Here is a 22,602-nt window from a genome sequence, read left to right as displayed (position 1 = left end):
GGAGGGGTCTGACCCCCGGCCATGTGGCTTCTCCGGCCGGCAGGAATTTTGCCCGCGGATTCTGTCGATGGGGCCAGAGCTGCCGCTTCTTGCACGACAGAAAGTCAGCCCACATCTGCAGGTACTTCCAGAGCGGGTTTTGCAGCTACGGAGACCGGTGCGGGTAAGGAGCGGTGAGGAGGGGGCCTGATGCCACAAGGATGGGCTGGGAGCCAGGACGTGTCATGCTGGGCTGATGGGACCTTCTGTCTGTCTGTCTGTCCCTGGGCTCCTCCAGCTATGAGCACATCCAAGAGGAGCCGGTGCCAGTGGGGACCCGCTACGGCCCCGTGCCCCCCGTTCCCCCCAGCCACTGGGGCTCGGAGCCTGGCCGTGTGCCTGTGGCAGTGGGTCGGGGCTGGGGGGGAGCCCAGCACAGCTCGGCACACCCTGTTCCCAGCATGACGCAAGTGGCCTTCAAATTCGCAAGCATGGCGGTTGAGGAGGACAAGAAAGACAAGGACAACATCCCAGCACCTGATAACGTCCCCGCTGCGGCCACTGGCAGAGAATCTGTCCCTGCACAAGCTCAGGGTGCCTCAGGTAGGTGCTAGGCTGCCCAGGGGACAGGGATGCTGGAGCATCCTGCGCTTGTGTCTGCCCCTGACCCAAATCCTCCTCCCTCCACCTCTGGGCTCTGGAAAGCTCTTTCAGCAGCTTTTTTAGGGTGGGGACCTGAACTTCTAAGCCTGTGTCCCCCCTGAGCAGCCAGCCTGCCTCTCTGACGGTGGGGCAGGATGAGCTTTTCCCCTCTAAGAGCTCTCCTGCCTGCAGGCTCCCAACCGCAAGGGCTGGGACTGGATCCAAATTCTCCTGACCCCAGCGAGGCAGCGGCGGAGCCAGCGACATGGACTGTCCCTGCGGAGGTGGGATTGGGGGGTCTCCTGCGGCCGGGCTGTCCCCGTCACCCCACGCCGGTCCCGTAGGCCAGGGCAGTGGTGGAGCCAGGGGGTTGCAATGCTGCTCTGCTTGCAGGTCCCCCAGGAGCAGGGTGCTGCGCCAGCCAGGGTCCCCCTGGCAGTGCTGAAGGCCCGGAGCGAGACCGTGGTTTGCGGCATCTGCATGGATCGGGTGTACGAGAAGCAAACGCCGGACGAGCGGTTTTTTGGGATCCTGCCCAACTGCAGCCATGCGTACTGCGTGGGCTGCATCCGCAAGTGGCGTCGCAGCCGGGACTTCCAGAGCACCGTCATCAAGTGAGTGGGGATGGGGACGTGGCAGGTGGTCACTGTCACCCCTTCTGCACCCTGAAATCCATCCTTGGGTCTGGCGATGTGGCTTTGGGATTGGAGCGACTTTCCTTTGGGAACAGGCGCTTGGGAGCTGCGATGGGGACGGGGATGCTGGATGAGGCCATGGTGGTGCAAACACCCAGCATGGGTGCTGAGCCCGTGCTCCCAGCTCCCTTTTCGGGACACCCATCTGCACCCCTCACCTTCACCCAGGGCCTGCCCGGAGTGCCGGGTCACCTCCAGTTACTACATCCCCAACAAATACTGGATCTCGGACGCGGATGAGAAGAAGCAGCTCATCAAAACTTTCAGGGCCCGGACGGGGTGAGTGCGTGGCACTGCGGGCTCTGCGCCGCTCCGGGAGCTGCGCTCGCAACTGTGCTTTGAATCCCACAGGAAAATCAGGTGCAAGTTTTTTGTCCAGAACCAGGGCCACTGCCCGTTCAATTCAGAATGCCTCTACCTGCACGAGCTGCCCCCCGACCAGCCGCCGCAGCGCGGACAACAGCCGCCGAGCATGACGGTGGTAAGTGGGGTGTCCCGGGCGGGGGGGGCTGGGGCACGGCAGCTCAAGGCTGGGGCTCATCCTCCCTCCTGTGCTGCAGGAGCTCGGCCGTGCGCCCCTGGAGAGCCCTGATGAGGAGGACAAGATGTTCTGCATGCACGAATGGGCTCTCACCCTGACCTTGACTGAGACTGGCTTTCAGCGCTCAATTTATGGCCCGGAGCTACTCGTTATCAATTTAGACTCTGATTAAGCCGTGGGGTGCCCCCCTTGGCCTGGGCACTGTTGGTGGCAAGGAAGTGTCTTCTGGGAGGGGGAAGCATCTGCTTTTGATGTGTTAAGCTGCTCCTGGCATTGGTTTGGGGTCACTCCAGGCATGGGGGGGTGCTGCAGGGAGCGAGCGGGGTGGGATGGGGAAATAAGTCTGGGTGGTATTTATGAACCATCCCCGTGTCCATGGCTGAACCCCGGCAGGTCTCACATCCCTGCTGCCCCCAGGAAGCCAGGGGGGGTGACAGAGCCGCAGGGGTCTCAGGGCACTGGGGCACAGCCCCCCCCCCTTCTCTGTAGACCTCGTGGGAGTGGGGCGGGGGGCTGGGCTGGGGGCTGGGGGGGGCAGTGAGGGTTTTTAATGCACATGGGACTGGGGGGGGGGGGGGGGCGGGGCTGGGCAGCTCTGGGGCACTGTTTTAAACTGCTTTTAGCCAAAACTGGAAATTATGCAATAAAATAATCTGTGTAAGGTAACGCTGCCTGGGGGCTTTGCTTCCGGGAGGCGGGAGGAGAGGGGGTGGGGGATACACCACCCCCCTGGGGGGATGTTAGGGTTTGGCTTTAAGGCTTCATTTGGATAATATAAAAAAATTTTCAGGCGGGGTTGATTTGCATACGCGGCGCGCTTTTTCAAGGGGGCGGGGCCAGAAGCGGCGCGCGCTGCCGGGCCTGGGGGCGGGGCGTGCGGGTCCTGGGGTCCCGGTACCGGCCAGTCCCCGGGTGGGGACACACCGGGTATCTTCCTCTCCACATCGTCTTCTGCCCCCCCGGTGAGTGTCTGCCCGGTGCGGGGGGGGAGCCCGGGACCTGCCCACCGGGGCACGGTAATAACGGAGACACGGTAATAACCGGGGCAGTGCAGGGCCAGCGCTAGGGCCCGGTGGCTGTGGGACACCCCCCCGGGGAGGGGGGGTTAGGGCTGGTCCGCTCCCGAAGGAGCTGGGGGGGGACCCCTACCATCAGCCCTCCGCGGTTTTCCTTCTCGGAGGGGGGAGCGCTGAGTTGGTGACTAGGGGGGGGGAGCTGCAGGGGAGGTGGTTTTAGAGGGCTCAGAGGGGCTCCCGGTCCCCTGGCCGGGCTGTGAGCCTCGGTAACGCTTCTGCCTCCTCGGGTGCTGAGGGTAACCACGGGCCCCTTGCACATAGATAAGGGCAGCCCCTGAAACTGCAGCCAGCGAGGGAGGACCCCGGGGTTTGCTCCAGAGCGTGGCTGACCCCATCCTGGAGGTCCCGAACCTCCCTGCGCCCGTCTCGCCCTGACCCACGTCAGGCTTTCCCCAATTTTCTTGCAGGTGGCTGCGAAGCCCCCCCAGCAGCGATGGAGCCCCCCTGCCTGCCCTGGCTGCGGAGCTTTGACAAGCCGTGCCGCCTGCTGCTCCACGCACTCGCCTCCGGCTCCTCCGGGACGTTGGCCGCCTTCCGAATGCTGCAGCGGGCCCAGGTCAGCGGGGGACCGGGACAGGCGTTCCCCTGGCAGACCTTCGTCGCAGCCCTGTGCGCTGAGGAGCCCACGCTGGAGGGGCCGGAGGGGGCCCTGGCTGTGTGAGTCAGCTGCGTTTCCAAAACTCGGTGTTTTGTGGGAGGTTTGGCGTGTCAGGTGCCCAGTTTGGGACCATGCATCCTCTTCCCCGCCGCTGCAGCGGTCAGTACGTGGAGTCAGGATCGTAGCGGGACCTGTCAGTCTTCCAGCTTGTGTTTGCAAAAGCTGGCAAAGGCGTTTGCTGCCTCCTCTCGCTTCCTAGTCCCGTTAGACCCTGCTCCGCGGGGCACGTTGGCAATACGGACTCAGGAATTTGCTCTGACACGTCACCTCTCCCTTTTCTCCCTGTATCCAGCAAACCGCGGCTGCTGCTGCTCCCCGTCGTGTGCCAGAGAAACCTCTTCTCCCTGCTCCTCGTGGTGCAAACCGTGGTGCCGGGGGGCTGCCTCGGCCGGCTGCTCCAGGCCGTGGAGCAGGATTCCTATGTGGATCCCTGGGTGCGGACGCTGGGGGATCTGCTCCGGCAGGGACCGAGAGGAGAGGGGTGCTCCCCACCTCCCACTCCCTTGTCATCTGCATGCCAGCAGCAGCTGAGGCACCTGTGCCAGAAAATCACCCAGAATAAACCAGAGAGGCGAAGGAAACTAAACTGGTGCTTCACCAAGCAGCCTGGTGCCGCTGGGGACATGGGTGACTCTGTGCTTCAAGGTGGGAAGCGCAAGAAAGTATCAGAGGAGAGCCTGGAGTTGGATGAGGAGAGAGAGGGGAAGAGGTTGCTGCTGGAGGAGGCGGCGTTTGAACCCCCGGGAGCCCAGGAGCGTGGGGATGGGGTAGAGATGGAAGAGGAGGTGCCTGGGGAGCCTTCGGGGGACAGATCCACTCGGAGCCCAGCCGGAGGTGTTCCGGAAAGCTCCCAGGAGGATGCAGCTGAGGACCACAGGAAGATTTCCCAGGCAGAGCTGGCAGCAGAGGTCCAGTCCTTTCTCCAGGTACCAAGCAGAGTTTGCTTTCCCCTTCCAGCCAGTGAGCTGTTACACTCTGATTTCTATTCCTTCATCTCATTTTCCTCAGAAGCACGGACAGAGGCTGAAAATGCTGCTGCTGCAGGAGTCTGACGTAAGTGGTTGCTTCTGTCTCTCTCCTGGAGCTCATGCCATGCCAGAACCTCCAGAAGGGTTGGGAGAGGAGGTGGCTTTCACAGGGATGACTGGAGGGGGATAAAAAGCCCTGCTGCCACCTCCCCTGGGCTCAAGTATAACCCCTGCCTCCACCTAGCAGGGATTTGCTGTCTGATGGGTCTGCGGGGTCAGTGCTGGCCAAAGCAGGGGGTGGTAGGGAAGAGAAAAGCCCTGGAGCTGTATTTTGTGGGTTGCTTTGTTTGGTGTATTACTCAAGGACTGTGTTTCCCTGCAGCACTCAGAGTCAAGCATCCCGCCTGAGCTGCACATCCTGAACAGCTGCTCTCCCAGCCAGGTGAGCCTCAGCATCCTTTCTGCAACTGCTGGTGCTGTGAAGGGCCTGCTGCCATCCCTAACGACACCGTCCCCTCTGCTGTCCCCAGCTCGAGGGGCTGTGCTCCTTCCTCCAGCTCTCCACGTGCCCAGAGCACCTCCTGGTGCGTTTCTGCAGCTGGCTGCTGGCTCTCACCCCCGACCTCAGCTACACCAGCGCAGCCATCCTGGCAGAGCAGCTCTTCCTCAGGCGAGTAAGTGTGAGGATAGAGGTTTCTTGAACTGTTTCCCTCAGCACCATCCCCATCTCCTGCCTTTTCTGTCCGTAGGTCCTGTCCCTCACCCAGCTGCCCTCCCGCCATCTCATGGCTGCCCTCGCTTCATTTTGCTCCAAGTATTCCCAGCCTTTCTGTCGAGTCCTGGTGGCTGCGGTCCTGCAGGAGCCAGGGGAAGGTGCGATGGGCTCACAGGAGGCACAGCTGCTTCTGGGAGCAGCTGAGAGAGCTGGAGAGGGGCTGTGGGCTGCATCCAGCAGGAAGGGAAGCCCCAACTGCAGAGTGCTGTCTCCTGGGAGGCATTTATCACCTAAAACCACAGAGGAATGGTGATGGATTTATCTGGGCGGGTGAACGCTTGGGAGTTGGGATGGAAGATGGATTTACAAATGCCTGAGTGGAGAGGGAGGGGAGGCCACCCTGGTTTCCATCAGTTCTCCTCGAGGACAGCTGGCACCCCTCCACAGACTTGAGAATTCCTGACAACTCCTAATACTGGGGCCAGAACTGCCCCAGAGCGTCTCTGCTGGCACAAGAAGAGGGTCCTGCATGAATCTCTGCCACAGTAGCATCCCCTTTTCCTAGGGACTGGTGCTAGCTAAACCCTTGCTGCAGATGGGCGAAAGAAGCTGGATTATCTGAGCAGTAGAAGGGGGCACTATGTAGTTTCTGGGTGTCCTGACTGGGATGTACCCCTGTGTGAAGGGGTGCCAGGAAGGGTTGGGCACGTCTCTGTGGATTTGGCAGCCTCTGGAAGCTCTCCCCGCTTCTGCTTTGCCCTTGCAGGCACTGAGCAGACCAAGCTGGTGTGCGACCTCGTGGAGGAGTGCCTGGAGCCAGACTGTGTGCGACTGGTGCTAAGGTATGAGACTACAGGGGCGGCAGCTCTGCTTCAGCTCTCGTGCCTGCCTTGATGGCTCTGGCTGGCTCCAGCCTCTTGGGAGCACCAGCGAGGCCGTGTGAGCATCACATCTCTTCACTGTCCTTTGCAGCCAAGTCCTGGAGGTGCCTTTGTCAGAGAAGCTCCTGCCAGTAGTGCAGGCCGTGCTGGGACGGCAGGTGAGGGGATCCCCTTGTCCCCCTGGGTTTCTTTGCTGGCTCCAGCAGTGCTGGAGGAAGGTCCAGCTCTCCTCCTCACTTGTTGCTCTCTTCCAGGAGGTGCTGCCCCCCGAGCTTTTCGATCTCCTGGTCCTGACCCTGTGCCGGCAGGCCCCGGCCTTTGCCACGTCACTGAATTACGCCAAGCTGGTGACAGCTGTGCTCACCATGTACCAAAGCCAGGTGAGTAAGACCAGGCTTGGGTCCTGCAGCTCAGCGGGTGAGCTGCCAGCCGGGTCTGCGGCTGATCCAGGACCTGGCCCGAGGCTCTCAGGTGGGCTCCTGGCAGTGCAGCTCTCTCAGCTCCTTGTTCCTCTCCGTCCCAGGTCACCTCAGCCCACCGGCGCAGTCTGGCTGCCACTCTAGATCAGAGCAACGCGGCTCTGAAGAAATCGCTGCAGGCTGTGCTGGAAGGAGCCAGGTGAGATGGATGCTGAGCCCTCCGGGCTGGGCTGGGATCTCTCTCATGGGGGATGGCAGCCTCCGTGCTCCTGCTCTGCCCTGGGTGGTGGGAAACCGATGAGTGCCAGCAGAAGCTGTGCCAGTGTGTGGTTGGCAGTGGGGTCCCTTTTCTTGATTTCTCTCCTCTTTCTCCTCCTCCCAGATGAGCGCCAATGGGAACTGCAAGGCAATAGCTTCCTTGGGCAGAGGATGGTTAGGCTGTGGTAGCTGCAGCCCAGTCCCTCACCGGGGTTCACCACCAGCGTGATGGAGACCGAGCAGGCGTGGGCAGTGGCAGCGGCATCGTGTGCTCGGCCAGCCAGCCATCCCAGCCCCACGCACGCCCAGAAGCTTGAAGATGAGGGTTTTCTTGGTTAAACAATGAATATATTTCCAGTCATCTCTGTGTCTGGTCTGTCTCTGGGCCGCCTCAGAGCCCGCCGCCACCGGCGCCTTGCCGCACTCAAGATGGCGCCTCCCGCCTTCCCGCCCTGCCACGCTCAAGATGGCGCCGCCCTCCCCGCCTCTCCCAAGATGGCGGCAGAGGAGGAGCTGCGGAGGGGCAGGGCTGCAGGACGTGTGGGAGCCGCGTCTGTCCTTTCCCTTCCAACCTCCGGCAGTCTGGGCACCTCAAAGCCCCGGGTTGCCCCACATCGGCGCTGGGCCCGCGGGTGTGAGGGGTGGCTGGGCTGAGCATCGCCTGGAGCGGGGTAGTTGCATAAAGGTGACTTCTTTTTTGGTAGATCGTTTGTGCCCAAAAGGTGGCTTTTTTTAAATCAGGAAAACAAAAAATCCGTTATTTTTGCATTATGGATGGAGTAATGTTGGCACACAAGTACCTGAGCACCTGAAGGCAGGCTGCAGCAATCCTGGGCCCGAGGCCAGCTGCCGTATCCCCTCAGAGGAGAAATGTTGTTCATTTTCTGTGTTCCCGTATAAAAAAGGGGTTTATGTTGAGCAGGTCCCCAGGTTACCTGAGCGGGCAGTGAGAAGCTACAGAAGAAGCAGAAGCCCTTCTCTGCTCTCAGGTCCCCTTTGAGTGTGCTGGATGTCTCCTACCCTGCGCCAGCATCTCTGATAACTTGTAAATCTGAAGAGCTTCACTGAGCATCCATGTGTCTCATCAGTTTGCTTTGCAGGTGTCCCTGCTTGTTTTAATCAACCTAGATCCATTTCCTGGTTAAAAACGAAGCGACGCAGCTGCAATATTTCTTCTGTGTACCTGCACTCTTGTTTTTGACGGCTGAGAAGTACGATGCATCAGCCCTCCATGTAGCAGGTTGCTCCTTCCTGGCTCCAGGTCTGCACAAAGCCAGCAAACCTCCCTCTCTCCTTGCTCATGGTGGCAGCCTGGTAGCCAAGGCAAAGAGTCATCTTGTCTAAAACCTTTATATTTCAAGTGTTTTTCCACCATGGTGGCCTGGAGCACCTGGCGAGCAATATTACACAGAGGAGTTCTCACAGGTCTTTAGTTCTTAATGCCCTTAACATGTTGCTGAATCAAGACAGAAGTTGATGTGAGGCTGTTTGAAGATGATAATTCTGGACCATTGTGATTTTATCTTGGCTCGAAGCAGCCAAGGCACAAGTGGCACGTTTTGTGCACATCAGCCTTTCTCTCTGATGGCTAAGCTGATTTCTGGGTGGTGCAGCAGTGATCTCCTGGGTTATCTGGTCTGCTAGGATTTATAAATCTCGGGTTACAGGAGAGTGGGATTTAGATAAACAGCTGGTAAACTTGAATTTTCTGCTTTAAAGCTGCCTTTTTTTTTTTTTTCTGTTTTGCTAGGGCTTGCAAGAGGCTCTGCTGTGTGTGTCACGTTTCTGGTTTTCAGTGTGGGGATGATGACAGTTCCTATTGCAAGGTGTTTAGTGATACACTAGTAAAAAGTGATTCTACAGCATGACTCTTTCCAAATTTCTATCCTGTATCCTTGAAAACACCCAGTGGAAACATCATCTGGGCACCTCCTCATTGAAGGACAGAAAAGATAAGGATGGGAGAGGGTGGATGGACTCTGAGGGAGATAGTGCTAGAGTTTTAATGGAGGTTTTTAAGCATTACGTATTTCAGGAACTATTTAAAAATTCATGAACGTTTACACTTACAAAGGGAAAAGAGGGATTAAAACATGTAGGTGTGACATGTTACTGTTTCAAGTTTGCTCGTTAATGTTTAGACCCAGCCAGAAGAATGAAACCCTGAAGCATTAAGTGATGCTCTTAATGCTGAGAGCACAGATTTCTTTACAGTAAGAATCTCTTAAGCTATTTTAGGTGACAGTGGACTGATGAGGCTTCAAAGTCTATGTTAGCTGGAGGAAAGAAACCTCCAGGGAGCCAAGTTGTTGATGTATTTGCATACCAGTGGCTTAATGGCTGAGTATATTGAAGCTATTGTAGGGCTGCCCAAAATATGACATAAATAGAAATTGTGCCCTGATCATCAAGGTCTGAGCCTGCTGTTCTGGCTTTATTAGGTAGCAGGCTGCGGTCTTTGCAGTTTCGCTGCAAAGCTTTTACCAAGTGACCTTGGTGTCATTGTCCCCAGTGTTCTGTCTGGCTGTGGCTGTCGGTCACATGAAGATGACTGAGGACAAACTCATCTCCAGAATCACCTGGTTGTCAGCTTCCTGGTGTCCTTGCTGAAGAACTGGAAGACCGTGCGTGCTGTGTATATCTAGAGCACTGTGGGGAAGCCCTGGGATCTATATGGACTGGGCAGCAATAAATGGTTTGAAATCTGGCTGTGGTGTGCATCTCCTCCCTGAGGGATGTTTGGTTTTGTAACTGCTTACTAGTTTCTTTAGGCAACAGTCTCATTTTGACAGGCTGTTCTTGGCTGCTACGTGCCGTATGCAGCTTGCACTTCCAACTCATCTGGAGATACTGGGAGCTGTGTTTTGGGCCAGCCTACGTGGTTTTTGCAAGAAACAGTAGTCAGGCAGGGATCAGCTTTGCAAACTGCAAAGGGGGTTCCTGTTCTGCTGGGAAGCATTATGCTGGCTTGTTGGAAGAGCCTTCTTAGTCCTGTTTTTGCTCTTGGCTGCAGCTTATCATATACTGTGGATTCCTCTGGGGTGTACGTGCAAGATAACAGTCATGTCAGGAGAATTGGAAGCAAACCCTGGAGACACTAGACATGCTGGTGGAAGACTGCTTGTTTATGTGGTGGTTGGTAGCATCTGCCTGGAAAACTTGACTTTTGACTCCTCTTGACCCTCTCAAGAACTTTAAAATCCAGCCTGAACAGTGCAAAGAGGTGGATGCGGCACAAAATGTCAGTCAGGTTTTATAGTGCAGCAGATGGAGAGCCAGGGCTGGGTTTGTCCTTGTCCTGATTTATTAGCAGTGTTTGTGAAGAGAAAGGGCTGAAGCTTTCTCTTAGACGTTTCCTAGGCTGTATGTAGAAGGTAGTGTATAATTTTCAGCCAATTTACTTGCGATATTTGACAGTAGTTCCTCATCTGCTTCCTCTTCTCTTTGTAGAGATTTACCTCCTTCATGGAAAGGAGGGGAATTCCTTTTTTGGCCTAATAGTTGGGTTTTTTAAAGGATATTGATATTCTGCAATTACCTGGGTCATCTGTCCACTCTGCCTCCTCATCCTCCCACAGTGATTTTTGAACCATTTTCATGACAAGATGACCTCTCCACTCCACAAGTGGCATCTTGGTGCCATGACTGGGCAGCAGAGAACCTCCTTCAGGTGGGCAGAGGTGTGCGAATGCTGCATCCACGGATGTTAAACGTCAGACGTCAGAGCCACGTAGGAGCCAGACCACCTCAGTCCATACAACACGTTGTTGGAAAGGGCTGAAAATGATCCATATCCATCCCGAGGAGCTGCCTTTTTCCGTGCAGGAGCTGCAGGCATGTCCAGGTAGTTGCTGTGTCCCCTCCTGCAGCAATGCTGGGAGCTGATAGTCACCCCGTTAGTCACTTGCACATAATCCCCAATATGCTGATGCGGTTTTGCATTGAGATCTGGTGGCTGTGACACCCAAATGTGAGGCTGAACTGCTGTGGGGAAGGCTCAGAGGTCTTTTTTTTTTTTTTTCAACCTGGAATTGAAAACTGAACCAAAAGAAGCAAAAAAGTTCTTTCTTGTCTATTTTTTTGCCAACAACCTTTTAATCATAATAAAACAATCGTGTTCTCCCTTGGGTAGTCTGGTGGCTGCCAGCTCCCTGTCAGCTGGGGAGGCCAGGGCCACATGAAGATGAATTTGCTGGAGGCCTGGGGTTGCCTTATGGTTGGGCCCCCTGCACAGACCTAATAAATCACATTTGCCGCATCAGCAGTAGCAGCCTGTGTCTCTCTGAGCAGCTTTCCTCCGAGAAGTGGATAATCCAGATGACCACGGTCTCTGCGATCTGAGCTGCAAGTTCAGCTCAGCCTCAGGAGGAGCCCTGGGAAGATGCTGTCGCAGTAGGCTGCTGCGTGACCAGTGGGACCTTGCTGGAAGGAGACACGAGGGGCAAAGCCAGAGCCCACAGCCCCTTGCTGCCGCTCACCGCTCGGGGCTGGAGATCTCCCAGCAGTCTCGTTCATCTCCACTGGACAGGTCTGTGCATGAGGAGCTGGGCTGCTTTTGCTTGTTTGAGGCCCCACGATACTTAGATTGTAATCATGATTTAGATGCTCTCAGGTTAAAAATAAGAATACATAAAAATCCCTGGGTGCTTTTAGGAAATGCTTTTAGAAGCTCTTTCAATGGGATGGTTTGCAAAGAGGCACGCTGCCTCTTATTGAACCCCTCAGCATGTGTGTGGGAGGGAATAGAGGAGTTTTTGAGCGGAAAAGTTCTATTCTGATGTGAGGAACAAATGCGATGGTGTCTGTAGATCTGTGTGCCCCCACGGAGCAACTTGCTGCAGCCATGGGCCTGCCAGGACACTAGAGCAGAGGCTACAGAGCCTGATCTGCTGCTTGCCTGGTGCCAGGCTCTCAGGGACAAAGCAGGGTCTCTGCAGGGATGGGGCCAGCAGGAACAGGCTGTGTTGATGGCAAGGCACTGGTGTATGCAAACGTTTCTGTCCTCCATCCCTCTGGTTTTGTACCCTCTGTCTGCTCGGCATCATGCTTTGAAGGGGCTTTTACTTCCGTGCCCTGCTACAGGAGCCTTGGCTGCGGGCTCTGTTGAGGAGAGACCTCATGCTTGGCTAGGAAAAGCACTCAACAATAAAATATAGAGTTTAGACCCGTGTGCCCAAGGGCAGGGGGAGGTCCTCGAGGAGGGGAATGGCATCGGGAGGCTCAGGCTCCCTTCGCTGAGTCTCAGCCCAAAGGAAGGGTCTTCTCATCTGCCTGGGTCTCCCCTTCCTGAAATGAAGAGGTGAAGAATTCATCTGCCTGAAGAATTCATCTGCATTTTGAGATACCAGCCAGCTGGGAAAGCACTGGGGGTAAGGGGCAGGGGGGAAGCTCTGCTGCTCGGGGTTATCACTGCTGCACAGCACCCAGGCTCGGCTGGATGTCCTCACCTGTGGGGTGGATCTGGCCCTGCCAGCGCAAGCCCTGAGCATCCTCTTGCTCGGGCCAGGTGACCTGCTCGCTCTGGGAAGTGTGTCTCGGCAAATCCTTCTCTAAAAAGAAGCACAAATGGCCAACCCTTGTGCCTGGAAACTCTTGGAGAGGGACAGCAAACAGAGGGATGGGGAAGAGAGAGGAAATCGCAGGGAAGATATTTTTAAAAAAGGCAGAGGATATATAAGAATATAAGGTGACAGTGCCAGTCTGCCTTTCAGCATGTCTGGTGTCTTCCTGGTGCTGGTGGTGTGAACTTAGGATGTGTTAATTGTCATTAATTGGTTCTAATCATGCATACCACAGCTTGTGTTGCTAGGTATGTGTGTTACAGGAAAAACAGCATGGGAATTTGGGGCTATTCTTCTCCTACAATGACTCATGATTTCTCAGCAGTTCTGGTCTGAGCAGGAGCTGTTGGCCCCAAGAGGGGAAAACCCATCCCTGGAGCTTCAAGGACGTTTGAAATCCTGACCTGGTGGGGACCAGTGTTGATGGCCATTTCCAAAGCCTCATCCCACTGTGGCACAGCACAGGTTCCTGCTTCAAGCTGCAAATGGGCTCTCTCAGCCCTTCCTGGCTGATCCCTGGACCTGGGGCCGCATCCTGCGTTCTCAGAAGATGGGCATGAGGCTGAGCCAGCCCTGCCCTGAGGCTGGGAGATGCTGTTTGCTGGCTGACCTCTCAGGGCTTAAGAGATTTGCAGACCCCAAGGCCCTGCCTTGTTCCTCATGGTACATCAGGGTCCCTGGGCGTGGGGGGACTAACAGCGGCTGCCTGTCTGCAGCCTGGTCCTCTGTAGTGCTGAGCATCGAGTCTGACTCCACATAAGCTCATTAGGGGAAGAAAGCAGCTTTAGAGGATGTGATGGATTTGAGCAAAGGAGTCAGGCAGGGGAAGGGGCAGCAGGGGTGATGGCTGTAAAGTGGGGCTGCCAAGAGGGGCAGGAGGGGTGGGGGTCCTGGGCAGAGTGGCTTCCCTGCGTCATCAAATATGATGCTACAGGGGTTCCTTGTCAGCCATCCTGGTTTAGCCTGGTGCTGTGCCCCCCAGGAAGGCACGGGGGGATCCCCCATCTGCATGGAGGTCCTGAGTGCCACCACCCTGCCCTGAGCCTCCTGCCAGGGAGATGCTGAGACTCGGGTCTGCTCCCCTCTGCAGACGCCGGGCACAGAGGGAGCAGTCGTGGTCTCTCCCAGCTCTGGGTAACAGCTCTCACCTCCAAAGGGCGGGTGCAGGATCCAGCCCCACACCGAAATCAGAGGTCGCCTGGCCACCTGCAAACCATTCAGCCCGCCCCGGCCCCGCGCAGGGAGCTCCCAGCCGCTCTCATGCATGTCCTTTAAAGGCCTTCTCGCATCGAGCTCTCCTCTGGCAGATCCTTCTGCTGCAGATGCAGTCGCTCTCCCCTCCAGGGAGAATCTGTCGCCGGCAGCTTGCACCGTGTGGGGCCTCAGCACCCCCCAACCCTCCATCTGCCAGCCGCGCCGCGTCCCCTGGCCCCCCTCCTAGGTCTGCCTGGGACCTGACAGCGCCGAGTGCCGGGTCCGAGCTGGGTGGCCCCAGCATCTGCTTTCGGCTGCTTGAGACAAGTTCAGGCAGGTAACGACCCGGGGAGCGTTTGGTAAAGTTGCCAAGCTGAGGGAAAGCACTCGGTCTGGCTTCCCAGGGGGTTATTTGTGCCACGCTGGGCAAACAAGCTGCGTGCCTCTGTATTTTCATCCATAAAACAAAGATAAGGAGCTAGTGTAAAGCTGGCTGAGCTGTAGTGAATCTGTAGGCTGCAGGGTCTGCTGTGGCTGTTGTGGAGCAAGTGCTTTGCAGCAGGGACCAGCCCTCGGGAAAACTGTGATGCTTGCTGATGTGATGAGTTTGGCTCGTCCCTGGTGGCCAGGGGCTGCCGAGCCCCTAGGCAGAGGTATCAGGGACAATTTCCAGTGTATAGGCATGAAATGGGCTTGTTTTGACAGATGCCAAGTGCTGTTTGCCTTTACACCTCCATCAGGGCTGAGCAGGCTCTGGGAGACAGGTGATGGTCCCACTTGGCACAGGGATGATGACCCTGCTCGGTGCTGGGGTGATCTAGACTGAGCTTGGCTGAGGCTCTGCACAGGCATGGGGGGCTTCAAGCAGTCCCTGCTCTCTGTTCCCTTAAATCTCTGCTGCATTTCGTGTCCCTGCCAAAAAAAAATCTTTCAGCCCCCTATCTGCATGTCCGTGGGCACAGCTCCCGAGGAGACGTGTCCTGCAGGAGAGTCCCTTCTGCACAGGGGCTTTACCCTGGGCTGGGAGAGGGGCTCTGTGGACTTTCTGCCAGTTTTCTCTGATTTTTAAACATTGCAAACCAGCTTAAATGAGATGTCCAAGCTCCCTTGGACTCAGGAATCTCTTCTATTTGTCTACCTGAGAGCCGGCCTGGCAGGGGGGTGCTCGTGGGCCGGCCTGTCCCCTGCCTGGGGTACAGTGGGTTGCTCCAGCTCTGCACCGGGTGCTCGCACTAGTAGGTGGGTGCAAACTTATCTCCCCCCACGGAGATGACCCACATCACGAGCCCCAAGCAAGAATCACCCCATGGGAGGGAAACGGGGGCGGCGAGTGGGAAAGTCCACCCTCAGCACTGCACAGAAATGGGGCTTGTATTAAATTCCTCATTCGCCTCGCTCTGTGCCCGCCCGAATCCCAGCAGCATCCTCCTGAATTGCAGCGGGCCTCCCCACCTCTTTTCCCACAGATGCCTCCACGCTAAGCAGAGGAGCTTGGAGCTCCTGCTGGGTGAGAAAATGCTTTAAAAATATAACATTTAGAGGCGTTCTCCCATCTGCGCGCAGCTAATATGTGTCTCTCATGATAGGTGTGCTGGTCCTGGAGCCTCCGCGCTTTGCAAATGAAGCCGCTCGCAGGGACCTCGCTGGGAGAGGGGTAGAGGAGGCGCAGGGACTGACCCAGGGGTGCCGCCGGTGGCAGCGGCAGAGGACGAGCTGCCGACCCAGCCCCTCGCCTCGGAGGTATGTGCACGAAAGGCTCACCCCGTGGCTCTCGGGGTGCCAGCGAGGATGGGACGGGGACGGCGGTGCCAGGCAAGGGAGCATCTGGAGCATCACCCCGCTCTGAGACACCGAGCATCATTTCAGCACACTGCTCCTGGGGAACAGTCCCCATGCTTGCAGAGAAGAGAGTTTGGGGGAGCAAACCCTTTGCAGAAGCAAAGTTTGAGGGTTCAAACCCTTTCCCAGGTGGGTGCTGAGCTTCAGCACGAGGCTGCAGAGGGCTGTTTGCATGGCAGCCCCTGTATCTCATGCACAGGCAGCCTGCCATCCCTGGTGTGCTCCAGCATCCCCAGCCCCAGTGAGCTGGGATGCTACAGAGCTGCCAGACTTTCTTGCACTCAGGACAGGGTTTTGGGGTGGTGAGACCATCCCAGTGCACTCCTGGGGGGCAAGAGCATGTGCCAAGGCCTGCCGTCCCCATGGCAGTGACATGAGATGGCGCCTGGGCTCTGCAGGCAGCTGGGTTTGTTGTGATGCCTGTGAAGAGGCCGGCTCGCAGCGAGGTCCGCTTGGCAGCCAGGGAAGAAAAAAAATAAAATAATAATGTGCTGAGGAGAAGCACGGCCGTGGGCCGGTGACTCATTGCTGGCTGGAAACGGCTTCAGCGGGCTCCTCAGTGGCGGCTCTGCGGCGGCTGCGGGAGCGGAGGGGGCTGCTGCGCCCGTGCCAGGGAGAGCGAGGACAGGGACGGAGCGAGCTGCAGAGGATGCTCGGAAAGGACCCAGGTCCGGAGCAGCATCCTGTTGAGGGGTGCCGTGGTGGCTGGGGGAGGGCAGAGAGGGTGGGATGCTGCCTCTGCTGCTGGAGTTTCTTTGGGGTTTACCCAGGCTTCTCTCTGCAGGGAACAGGAGGCAGAGCTGGCCGGGCTCCCCGAGTCTCCGGATGAAGGTAAGGGCAGCCCAAGGTGGGGATGGGGGGAAAGGGGTGGTTTTTGCACCCTCCCCCCCCGAGCAGCACTGCACGGGTCCCACAGGAGGGTGTCCCCTGGCCTGGCAGCACCCACCTGCAACCCCACACTCCCAGCCTTGGGACCCGACCCTGTCCCCTGGATCTGCTTCGACAGCTGTAGCCCACACGCTGCACCAGACCCCTCACCTCCTCCCCCTGCCCTGGCCCAGCCTCACTGCAGCTTCTGAACCCAACAGGGGTATTTTGGGGGGCACCTGCCAGCCCACGGGCTCCCTGGGAGCCTGCAGGCTTCTTCAGAAATGCCAGCAGTGTTTTCGGGGATCTCCCTTAAAGTGGTGTCAGGCTGGGGAGGAGATGTACTGCCCAACTCCCACCACCCTTTCTGTCCCCAGGGAGGATGAGCAGTCCCCAGGAGCACCCAGATGGGGTTTTGGCCAGGAGCAAGCAGAGCGTGGAGCATGTCAGCGAGGTGAGAGGGACAGAAGGGCAACAGGTTGGGTGGGTCCTTCCCTCCCCGGCCCTTCGGGCTTGGCCAGACCCCCAGCCTCTCGGTGCTGCTCTTTTTGGGATGCCGCCCAGCACCGGGGAGGGGTTTGCTCCGACAGTGCCCTTGTGCCCCCCCAGGCACCAGGCATGGACAGACAGGAGCTGGCTGTGCGCACCAGGGAGAGTGATGGGACCGAGGAAGGTGGGTGAGTCCCCATCCCACACCCCACCTGGGTCCCCTTAGGGGAAGGCTTGAAGTAGCTGGGGATGAGCGTGGGAACAGCGTGGCCTGATGGAAGTCATTTCCCTGGTGGGGGGACATGGGGAAGGGGGGACTGGCCTGGGGGGGCCTGAAGCCACCTTGATGCTGGGGGAAGGATTGGGACAGTCCCACACCATGGGCACCTGCTCCCTGCCGGGACAGGGCAGAGGGAGGAAGAAAGGCCAAGGAAAAGCCTTCATGTGTGGTCTCTCCCATGGCGTTCCTGCCTCCCTGCAGATGCAGAAACCCCGGAGGAGCCGCTGCTGAGTCTCCCCAGTGAGCTCTCGGTGCTGGAGAGACTGGGCTTGCACAGGTAAGACCAGTGAGCACCTGAGTGCCTCCGGGGGCTACGGGACAAGGGGGTCCCTTGGCACCGAGTTGTCCAGGGATTGGACTTTCCTCCTTTTCCACTACACAAGAGCCGTTTTCCTGGCAAGAGGCACTTGGGTCCCCACTTCTGGTGGTGGCTGGCACCCCTGGGAGCAGACCAAGGGCAGTTTCAGTCCCCATGGTGCCTCCATCCCTGACAGCACTTTTCTTTCTGCAGGGTGGCTTTGACAGAGCAGGACGTGGAGGTGAGGGCTGCCGGGGGCCGCGGGTGGGCTGGGGAAGGGGGACAGAGGAACAGACGCCTCGCTGGCTCACAGTCCTGGGGCTGTGCCCTGCTCCTGGCTGCCCTCCAAGCACCGCAGTCCCCTGGCAGCCGCCTTCCAAATCCCTTTCCCGGTGATGCTGTTGGCATTCGGAGGCAGCTGCATTTCCACGGCAAGATGAGCCCGTCCCCTGCACACCCGGCAATCCCACAAAGTGCTCTGCAGCTCGCTGAGAGCTCCCTTAGCCAGGGAGGTGGTGGAAGCCGCGCTAATAAAAATAATTTTCTTGCAAGTGCCAGGGCTGAGTCAGGCTCTGCTGTCAGCCGGGACCTGCAGTGAGGGCTGGCGTCTGCCCGGCGCGTGCTCTTGCCAGGAGGGGTTGGGATTTCCATGCGTTATCGGCTGCCTGGGGGACATGTCGCGGTCAGGCTGGCACCTCACAGGGACTGTCCCCAGCATGCAGCAGCCTAACGGGTGCTAAGGGAAGGCAAGTGCTAATTAGCCTTTGCACTGCCCTGCATGGTGGCATGCTAGGGCGTCTGTCTGTGCCTTGAGGACAGCAGCGCGGGGCTCTAGTGGCTTCCCCATCACCCCGTGTCCCACCTCTCGCCCTCCCACCCTGCAGGCAGCTTTTGCCCACCTCGCCCTGGCTTTTCGCTGCGATGTGTTTACCCTGCGGCAACGGGTGCAGGTGGAGAAACGGGCCAGGGACGCGGCAGAGGAAAACATCCAGGAGGAACTGGGACAGTGCCGGGCTGCCCTGGAGGTAGGTGGGCACCAGGGCCAGGGGGCTGGCATCTGCTGGGGACATCCAGCCCCAGAGGGGTTTGGACAACTCAAAGTCCCGGCTCTGGCAGTGCCATCCTCTCCCTCCACAGAGGCTGGGCCCATCCTGCACTGACACGGGCTGCAAGGAGACGCTGGAGCAGCTGCAGTGCAGCCTGGCTGTGCTGGCGGCCGCTGTTGAGCGGGCAACCGGCGCCGCCGAGAAGCTGGGGGCTGTACATCAGGTCTGTGCACAGCCTGGGACTCCTGCCAGGGCCGGGAGAGATGGAGGGTGCTGCGACTGGGCTTGGGGGCCCACCCCTGGGCTTGCTGGGGTCTGTCCCTCCTCCTTGTGGTGCTGGTGTTGAACCTCATGTTTGCATGTACTGAGGTGCAAGGGATCTGCCTGCCCTGGGGGGCAGGAAGGGGACGCGTTGGCATCCCCTGGGTGGAGGAGGCACTGTGGGATGCACAGCGAGGGACTGGCTCGCTTAGGGACTGGGACATGGTGGGGGTCTGATCCCCCATCCTGCCCGGCTGCAGGAGGCCCGGATGAGCCGTGCAGCGGAGGTGATGGTCCAGCACGTGGAGAACCTGAAGCGGCACCACATGCGGGAACACGCGGAGCTGGAGGAGATGAAGCGCCTGATCCAGCAAAACTCCCGCAACCGGCAGCTGGCGGAGACCCAGGGTGAGGTGGGCTCTGCCGCCGGGGCCTGCGCGGGGTTTGCATGGGGCAACCCTGCGGGATTTGGACCTGAAGCCCTCCGGGGGGTCACTATGACCCTGTGCCACAGAGCTGGCGGGTTGTGCGAGCCAGGGACCGGGGGCGGGTGACAGCTGGGACCCGATGACAAATGCGAGGGGCCGCTGTAACAGCAGACGCAGCGTGGGAGCAGGTGCTGGTGGCCGGAGAGCCGTTGTCCCGCGGCCCAGCTGGGAATGCGGGGCTGGGGGGCGCGGGGCACACAAAGGACGCTCTGTCCCTGGACTCCAAACCCCAGGCACGCTGTCGCTGTGCATGCGAGAAAGGTCCCCCCGGCCGGGGCACCTCTGTGACTTGTGCCAAGCACAGAGCATGTGGCCAGGACAGCTTTTGATGGGAGGGAGGTTTGCGACCATCTCTGCATTAGCCCACTCTTAATTTTTGGGGGTGATGTAAGGCTGCTTCTCTTTGCTCCCAGATGACACGGAGCCACGGCTGAGGCCTCACCCCCTGATGCGAACTTTCCAGCAGGTAACTGGTCCCAGTTCAGCAATCCTGGAGCTGCCCTCCCTTGCCCGGTGGTCCCCACGCACCTGCTAGTCCCCGGGCAATGCCACTCCTGCCAGCTGCTTGCTGCGGGCAAGGTCTGCTAGAAATGCCGGGGCTGAGGCAAAATGTAGGGGCAGCCTCAGAGGGCTGCGGGGAGACAGGGTGCCCAGGGCTGGGGAGACAGCATGCCCAGGGTTGGGGGCTGCTCGTCCAGGAGATCTCAGGCAGGTCCCTCTGCATTGCAGGGTCATAGCGCAAGAGCCGCAGGCTTGGCTGTTCTCTAGCACCAGCTCGAATTCGGCACTGATCCCCCTACAGCTCATGAGGTAGGGGAGCGCTCGGGGAGGGGGTTAGGCAGCCCCACCAGCACGGCTTGAAGCAGCAAGGACAGGCACAAACCTCTTGGCTTTGACCTTCCCTCATCTCACCAGCTCTCCGGCTTCCCCACTTAGCGCCAGGGCCAGCGGAAGGCTGGCAGCGTCCCTTCTCCTCCTCGGTGTCCCTTGCCTGTGCTGGGGAGGCGATGGGGAAGGAGGGGATGGGGAGCACGGGGAGGCAGCCACCGCGGTGCTCATCCCCAGACCCTCCGTTGCAGGGGTCTGCGCGCCGCAGAGTCAGCATCGCCGTCATCCCCAAGCAGCTCTTGGTAAGGACACGCGTGGGGGGGAAGGACAGGAGCTGTGCCCCGCTGTCGGACACATGTCCCCAGGCTTGGTGCTACCGGGGCTCTGGGGCCCCACTGATGCTCCCACCTTCGGTGCCCAGCCAGGTGCCAGCCCTGACAGCCGAGCAGCCCTGGCCGGCGAGCCAGAGAGGGAGGGGGCCCAGCGCCGGCCCAGCACCCAGAGGTAACTGCAATGGGTGGCGGGGAGGCCACGGCACCGGCTGCCTCTGGCCCACGGGGGACAGCACAGCACCCTGTCCTCTCCCTCCCCAGGAATGAGCTGGAGCCGCAGGGCCAGGGCAGCGCCGTGACCGGGGAGCCGGTGGCCGAGGCAGATGGCAGAGGCTCCAGTGTAGGGGACGAGGAGCTGGAGCAGCTTGGACTGACGTGAGCAGCACCCTGCATGTGCCCAGCATCCCCCCACCGCGGCTGCTGGACTCTCTGTGGTCCCACAGTGGCCAGCATGTAGGAAACGGGCTGGGGGATTTGGTGATGGAAGCCTGGGATGTTGCTTGGCTGCCCCAGCTCGACTCTGCTCTGCCTCAGTTTCCCCAGTGCATTGCGGGTCACCCACGTCCTCCCCGGGCTTGTTGCAGTTGGGTTTGTAAAAGGACCATTGAAGTTTGGGGTTGAGTTAAACACCCTCCTCATCCCCAGCTGGGGCAGAAGTGGGATTTGCTCTCCCCCCTTGGATGACGAGTGTCCGCGGTCGCATTCTCCCCAGGTCCAAGGGGTCCCCGGCGGAGCTGTGGCGGCCATGGCTCTTCCTCCCGCAGCACTACTGGCTTTTCTTCTGGCTGCTTCTCCTGAGCATCACCTTCCTCCTCCTCGTCCGCGTCCTGGAGCTGCAGCGGCTGCAGCCTGCGGCATCGTTCAAGGCCTAGCCGGGACAGGGAGGCGACTGGGAGGCGCCCACTCTCTGTTGCTGCTCCTTCCCTGTGCCATAAAACACCAAAACCCTAGAATAATAAAATTGGAGGAAAAATGGGGGATTTTTAGTGCTGGAGCAGAGGGGAACATCCTGTGCTAGGATCTGAGGTTTTGCTGGAGACAGCTTACAGGCGTGAAGGGCTCAGGGAGCCTCATTGATGCTATGAGTTTGCCCATTCTCTCAGCACACCGAGGGGTGCAGGGATGCCACCGCATGTCCCCCTGTGCTGGGGACAGAGACCGGGCTGCCCACAGCCACCAGGTTTGCATTAGAAACGTGTCCCACTGTGCTGGCCAGGCAACCTCTGTCCCTGCTGCCTGAGGAGCTGTAATTAAGATCTAATGCTCCTTTGCTGCTACCGAGGGGACAAAGCTGGGGCTGGAAGGAGCAGGTCAGTGTTCAGACTTTCCCATGGCACCACAAAGGGCTCACAAACAGAGGGAGCTCTTTCCGACCGCTCCGGCGCCTGGGAAAATCACTTGGTTTGACGCAGACGCCCCGTTTCCGCGTCCACCCCGGCCTCTCGCAGCCCCGAAACGCGGGTGGGCTTGGCTGTGCCCGCAGCCGGCAGCTTTGCAAGGGGCTGGTGGGCTCAAAACACCCCGGCCGAGCTGCTGGGGGGGGACTATGGTGGGGGGCTCTACACCGGGACCCCCAAGAAGAGGACCGAGGGGGTCACGGGACAGAGCGATGGAGGTGCTGGGCTGGCCGGCCCCACTGGCCGCAGCCACCGGCAGTGCCACGGGTGACTCACGGGCGGCCGCCGACGTAACCCCCGCCCCGTATGCCAGCTCGCCCCGTGTCCCTGAGTCACCGTCCCCAGCCTCGTGGCAGGTTGTCCCCGTGCGTCACCGGCCCACGAGCCCCTTCGCCGTGACGCCTGCTCCGGCACGTGGCAGGTGGCCAGCAGCACCCCGAGGACTCCGCCACCAGAACACCCCAAAAAAGCACCCGGCCAGGAGCAATCTTCGGTGACCCCGGCGGCTCCATCCTCCGCCCCAAGGTACCTTCACCCCACTGGGGTCATTCCCACTCAGGGGACCCAGGTGGAAACATCAGCCCAAAAGTTTCCACGAGGGCTGTGGTGACACTGGTTGGGGTCCGGGGCTGGCACTGAGTGGGTCCCCCCCCGTGTCCGCAGCTCCCTCCTGGCCTCTATTTTTGTCTGCGGGTGGGGAGGGGGCGGGGGGAAGTACGGTTCGGCGGCCAGACCCGGAGCGGAAAGCAAAGTGGTTTCATCACCCGAATCTTTTGCGAAAAGACTGCTTTCTCACCCCAAAATTCAAAACAATCCAGCCGGGGTTGCGCTGTCCCGTTGCTCCAAACCTCCCGGCGCGGCGTGGGGAGGGCAGGGCTGCCCCTCGCGGG

General features: G+C 59.2%; 2 protein-coding genes and 1 long non-coding RNA gene across 4 annotated transcripts; all 3 read left to right on the top strand.

Moving 5' to 3' along the window:
- The first annotated feature begins 2,730 nt into the window (after positions 1-2,730).
- On the top strand, positions 2,731-7,193 carry FANCE (FA complementation group E). Of its 2 annotated transcripts, none has more exons than XM_074893570.1 (12): positions 2,731-2,819; positions 3,341-3,590; positions 3,884-4,517; positions 4,600-4,644; positions 4,942-5,001; positions 5,090-5,233; positions 5,309-5,432; positions 6,041-6,116; positions 6,247-6,313; positions 6,410-6,535; positions 6,679-6,773; positions 6,957-7,193. In XM_074893570.1, exons 2-12 carry the CDS (start codon positions 3,367-3,369, stop codon positions 6,958-6,960), a joined length of 1,599 nt encoding a protein of 532 aa, XP_074749671.1. In that variant the 5' UTR covers positions 2,731-2,819; positions 3,341-3,366; the 3' UTR covers positions 6,961-7,193. The 2 variants fall into 2 exon arrangements, with proteins under 2 accessions (XP_074749671.1, XP_074749672.1); XM_074893571.1 differs by having other exon boundaries at positions 2,742-2,890.
- A 1,079-nt stretch (positions 7,194-8,272) lies between these two features.
- LOC141954402 (uncharacterized) lies at positions 8,273-9,537 on the top strand. Its single transcript, XR_012632175.1, has 2 exons — positions 8,273-8,658; positions 9,345-9,537. It is a non-coding gene; the product is annotated as an uncharacterized LOC141954402 (long non-coding RNA).
- A 1,078-nt stretch (positions 9,538-10,615) lies between these two features.
- On the top strand, positions 10,616-21,290 carry LOC141954321 (uncharacterized). Its single transcript, XM_074893709.1, has 16 exons — positions 10,616-10,676; positions 11,175-11,360; positions 15,174-15,327; positions 16,211-16,257; positions 16,671-16,747; positions 16,903-16,966; positions 17,264-17,339; positions 17,574-17,601; positions 18,245-18,385; positions 18,498-18,629; positions 18,928-19,075; positions 19,569-19,621; positions 20,235-20,285; positions 20,405-20,487; positions 20,577-20,690; positions 21,028-21,290. The coding sequence occupies exons 1-16, from the start codon at positions 10,616-10,618 to the stop codon at positions 21,185-21,187; spliced, it is 1,575 nt and encodes a 524-aa protein (XP_074749810.1). The 3' UTR covers positions 21,188-21,290.
- Positions 21,291-22,602: the final 1,312 nt, after the last annotated feature.

Source organism: Strix uralensis, chromosome 24 (genome assembly GCF_047716275.1).
Source record: "Strix uralensis isolate ZFMK-TIS-50842 chromosome 24, bStrUra1, whole genome shotgun sequence".
In the NCBI taxonomy this organism is placed as follows: Eukaryota; Metazoa; Chordata; class Aves; order Strigiformes; family Strigidae; genus Strix; species Strix uralensis.
Note: the sequence above shows the minus strand (reverse complement) of the source record. Positions and strands in the feature narration are given on the sequence as shown.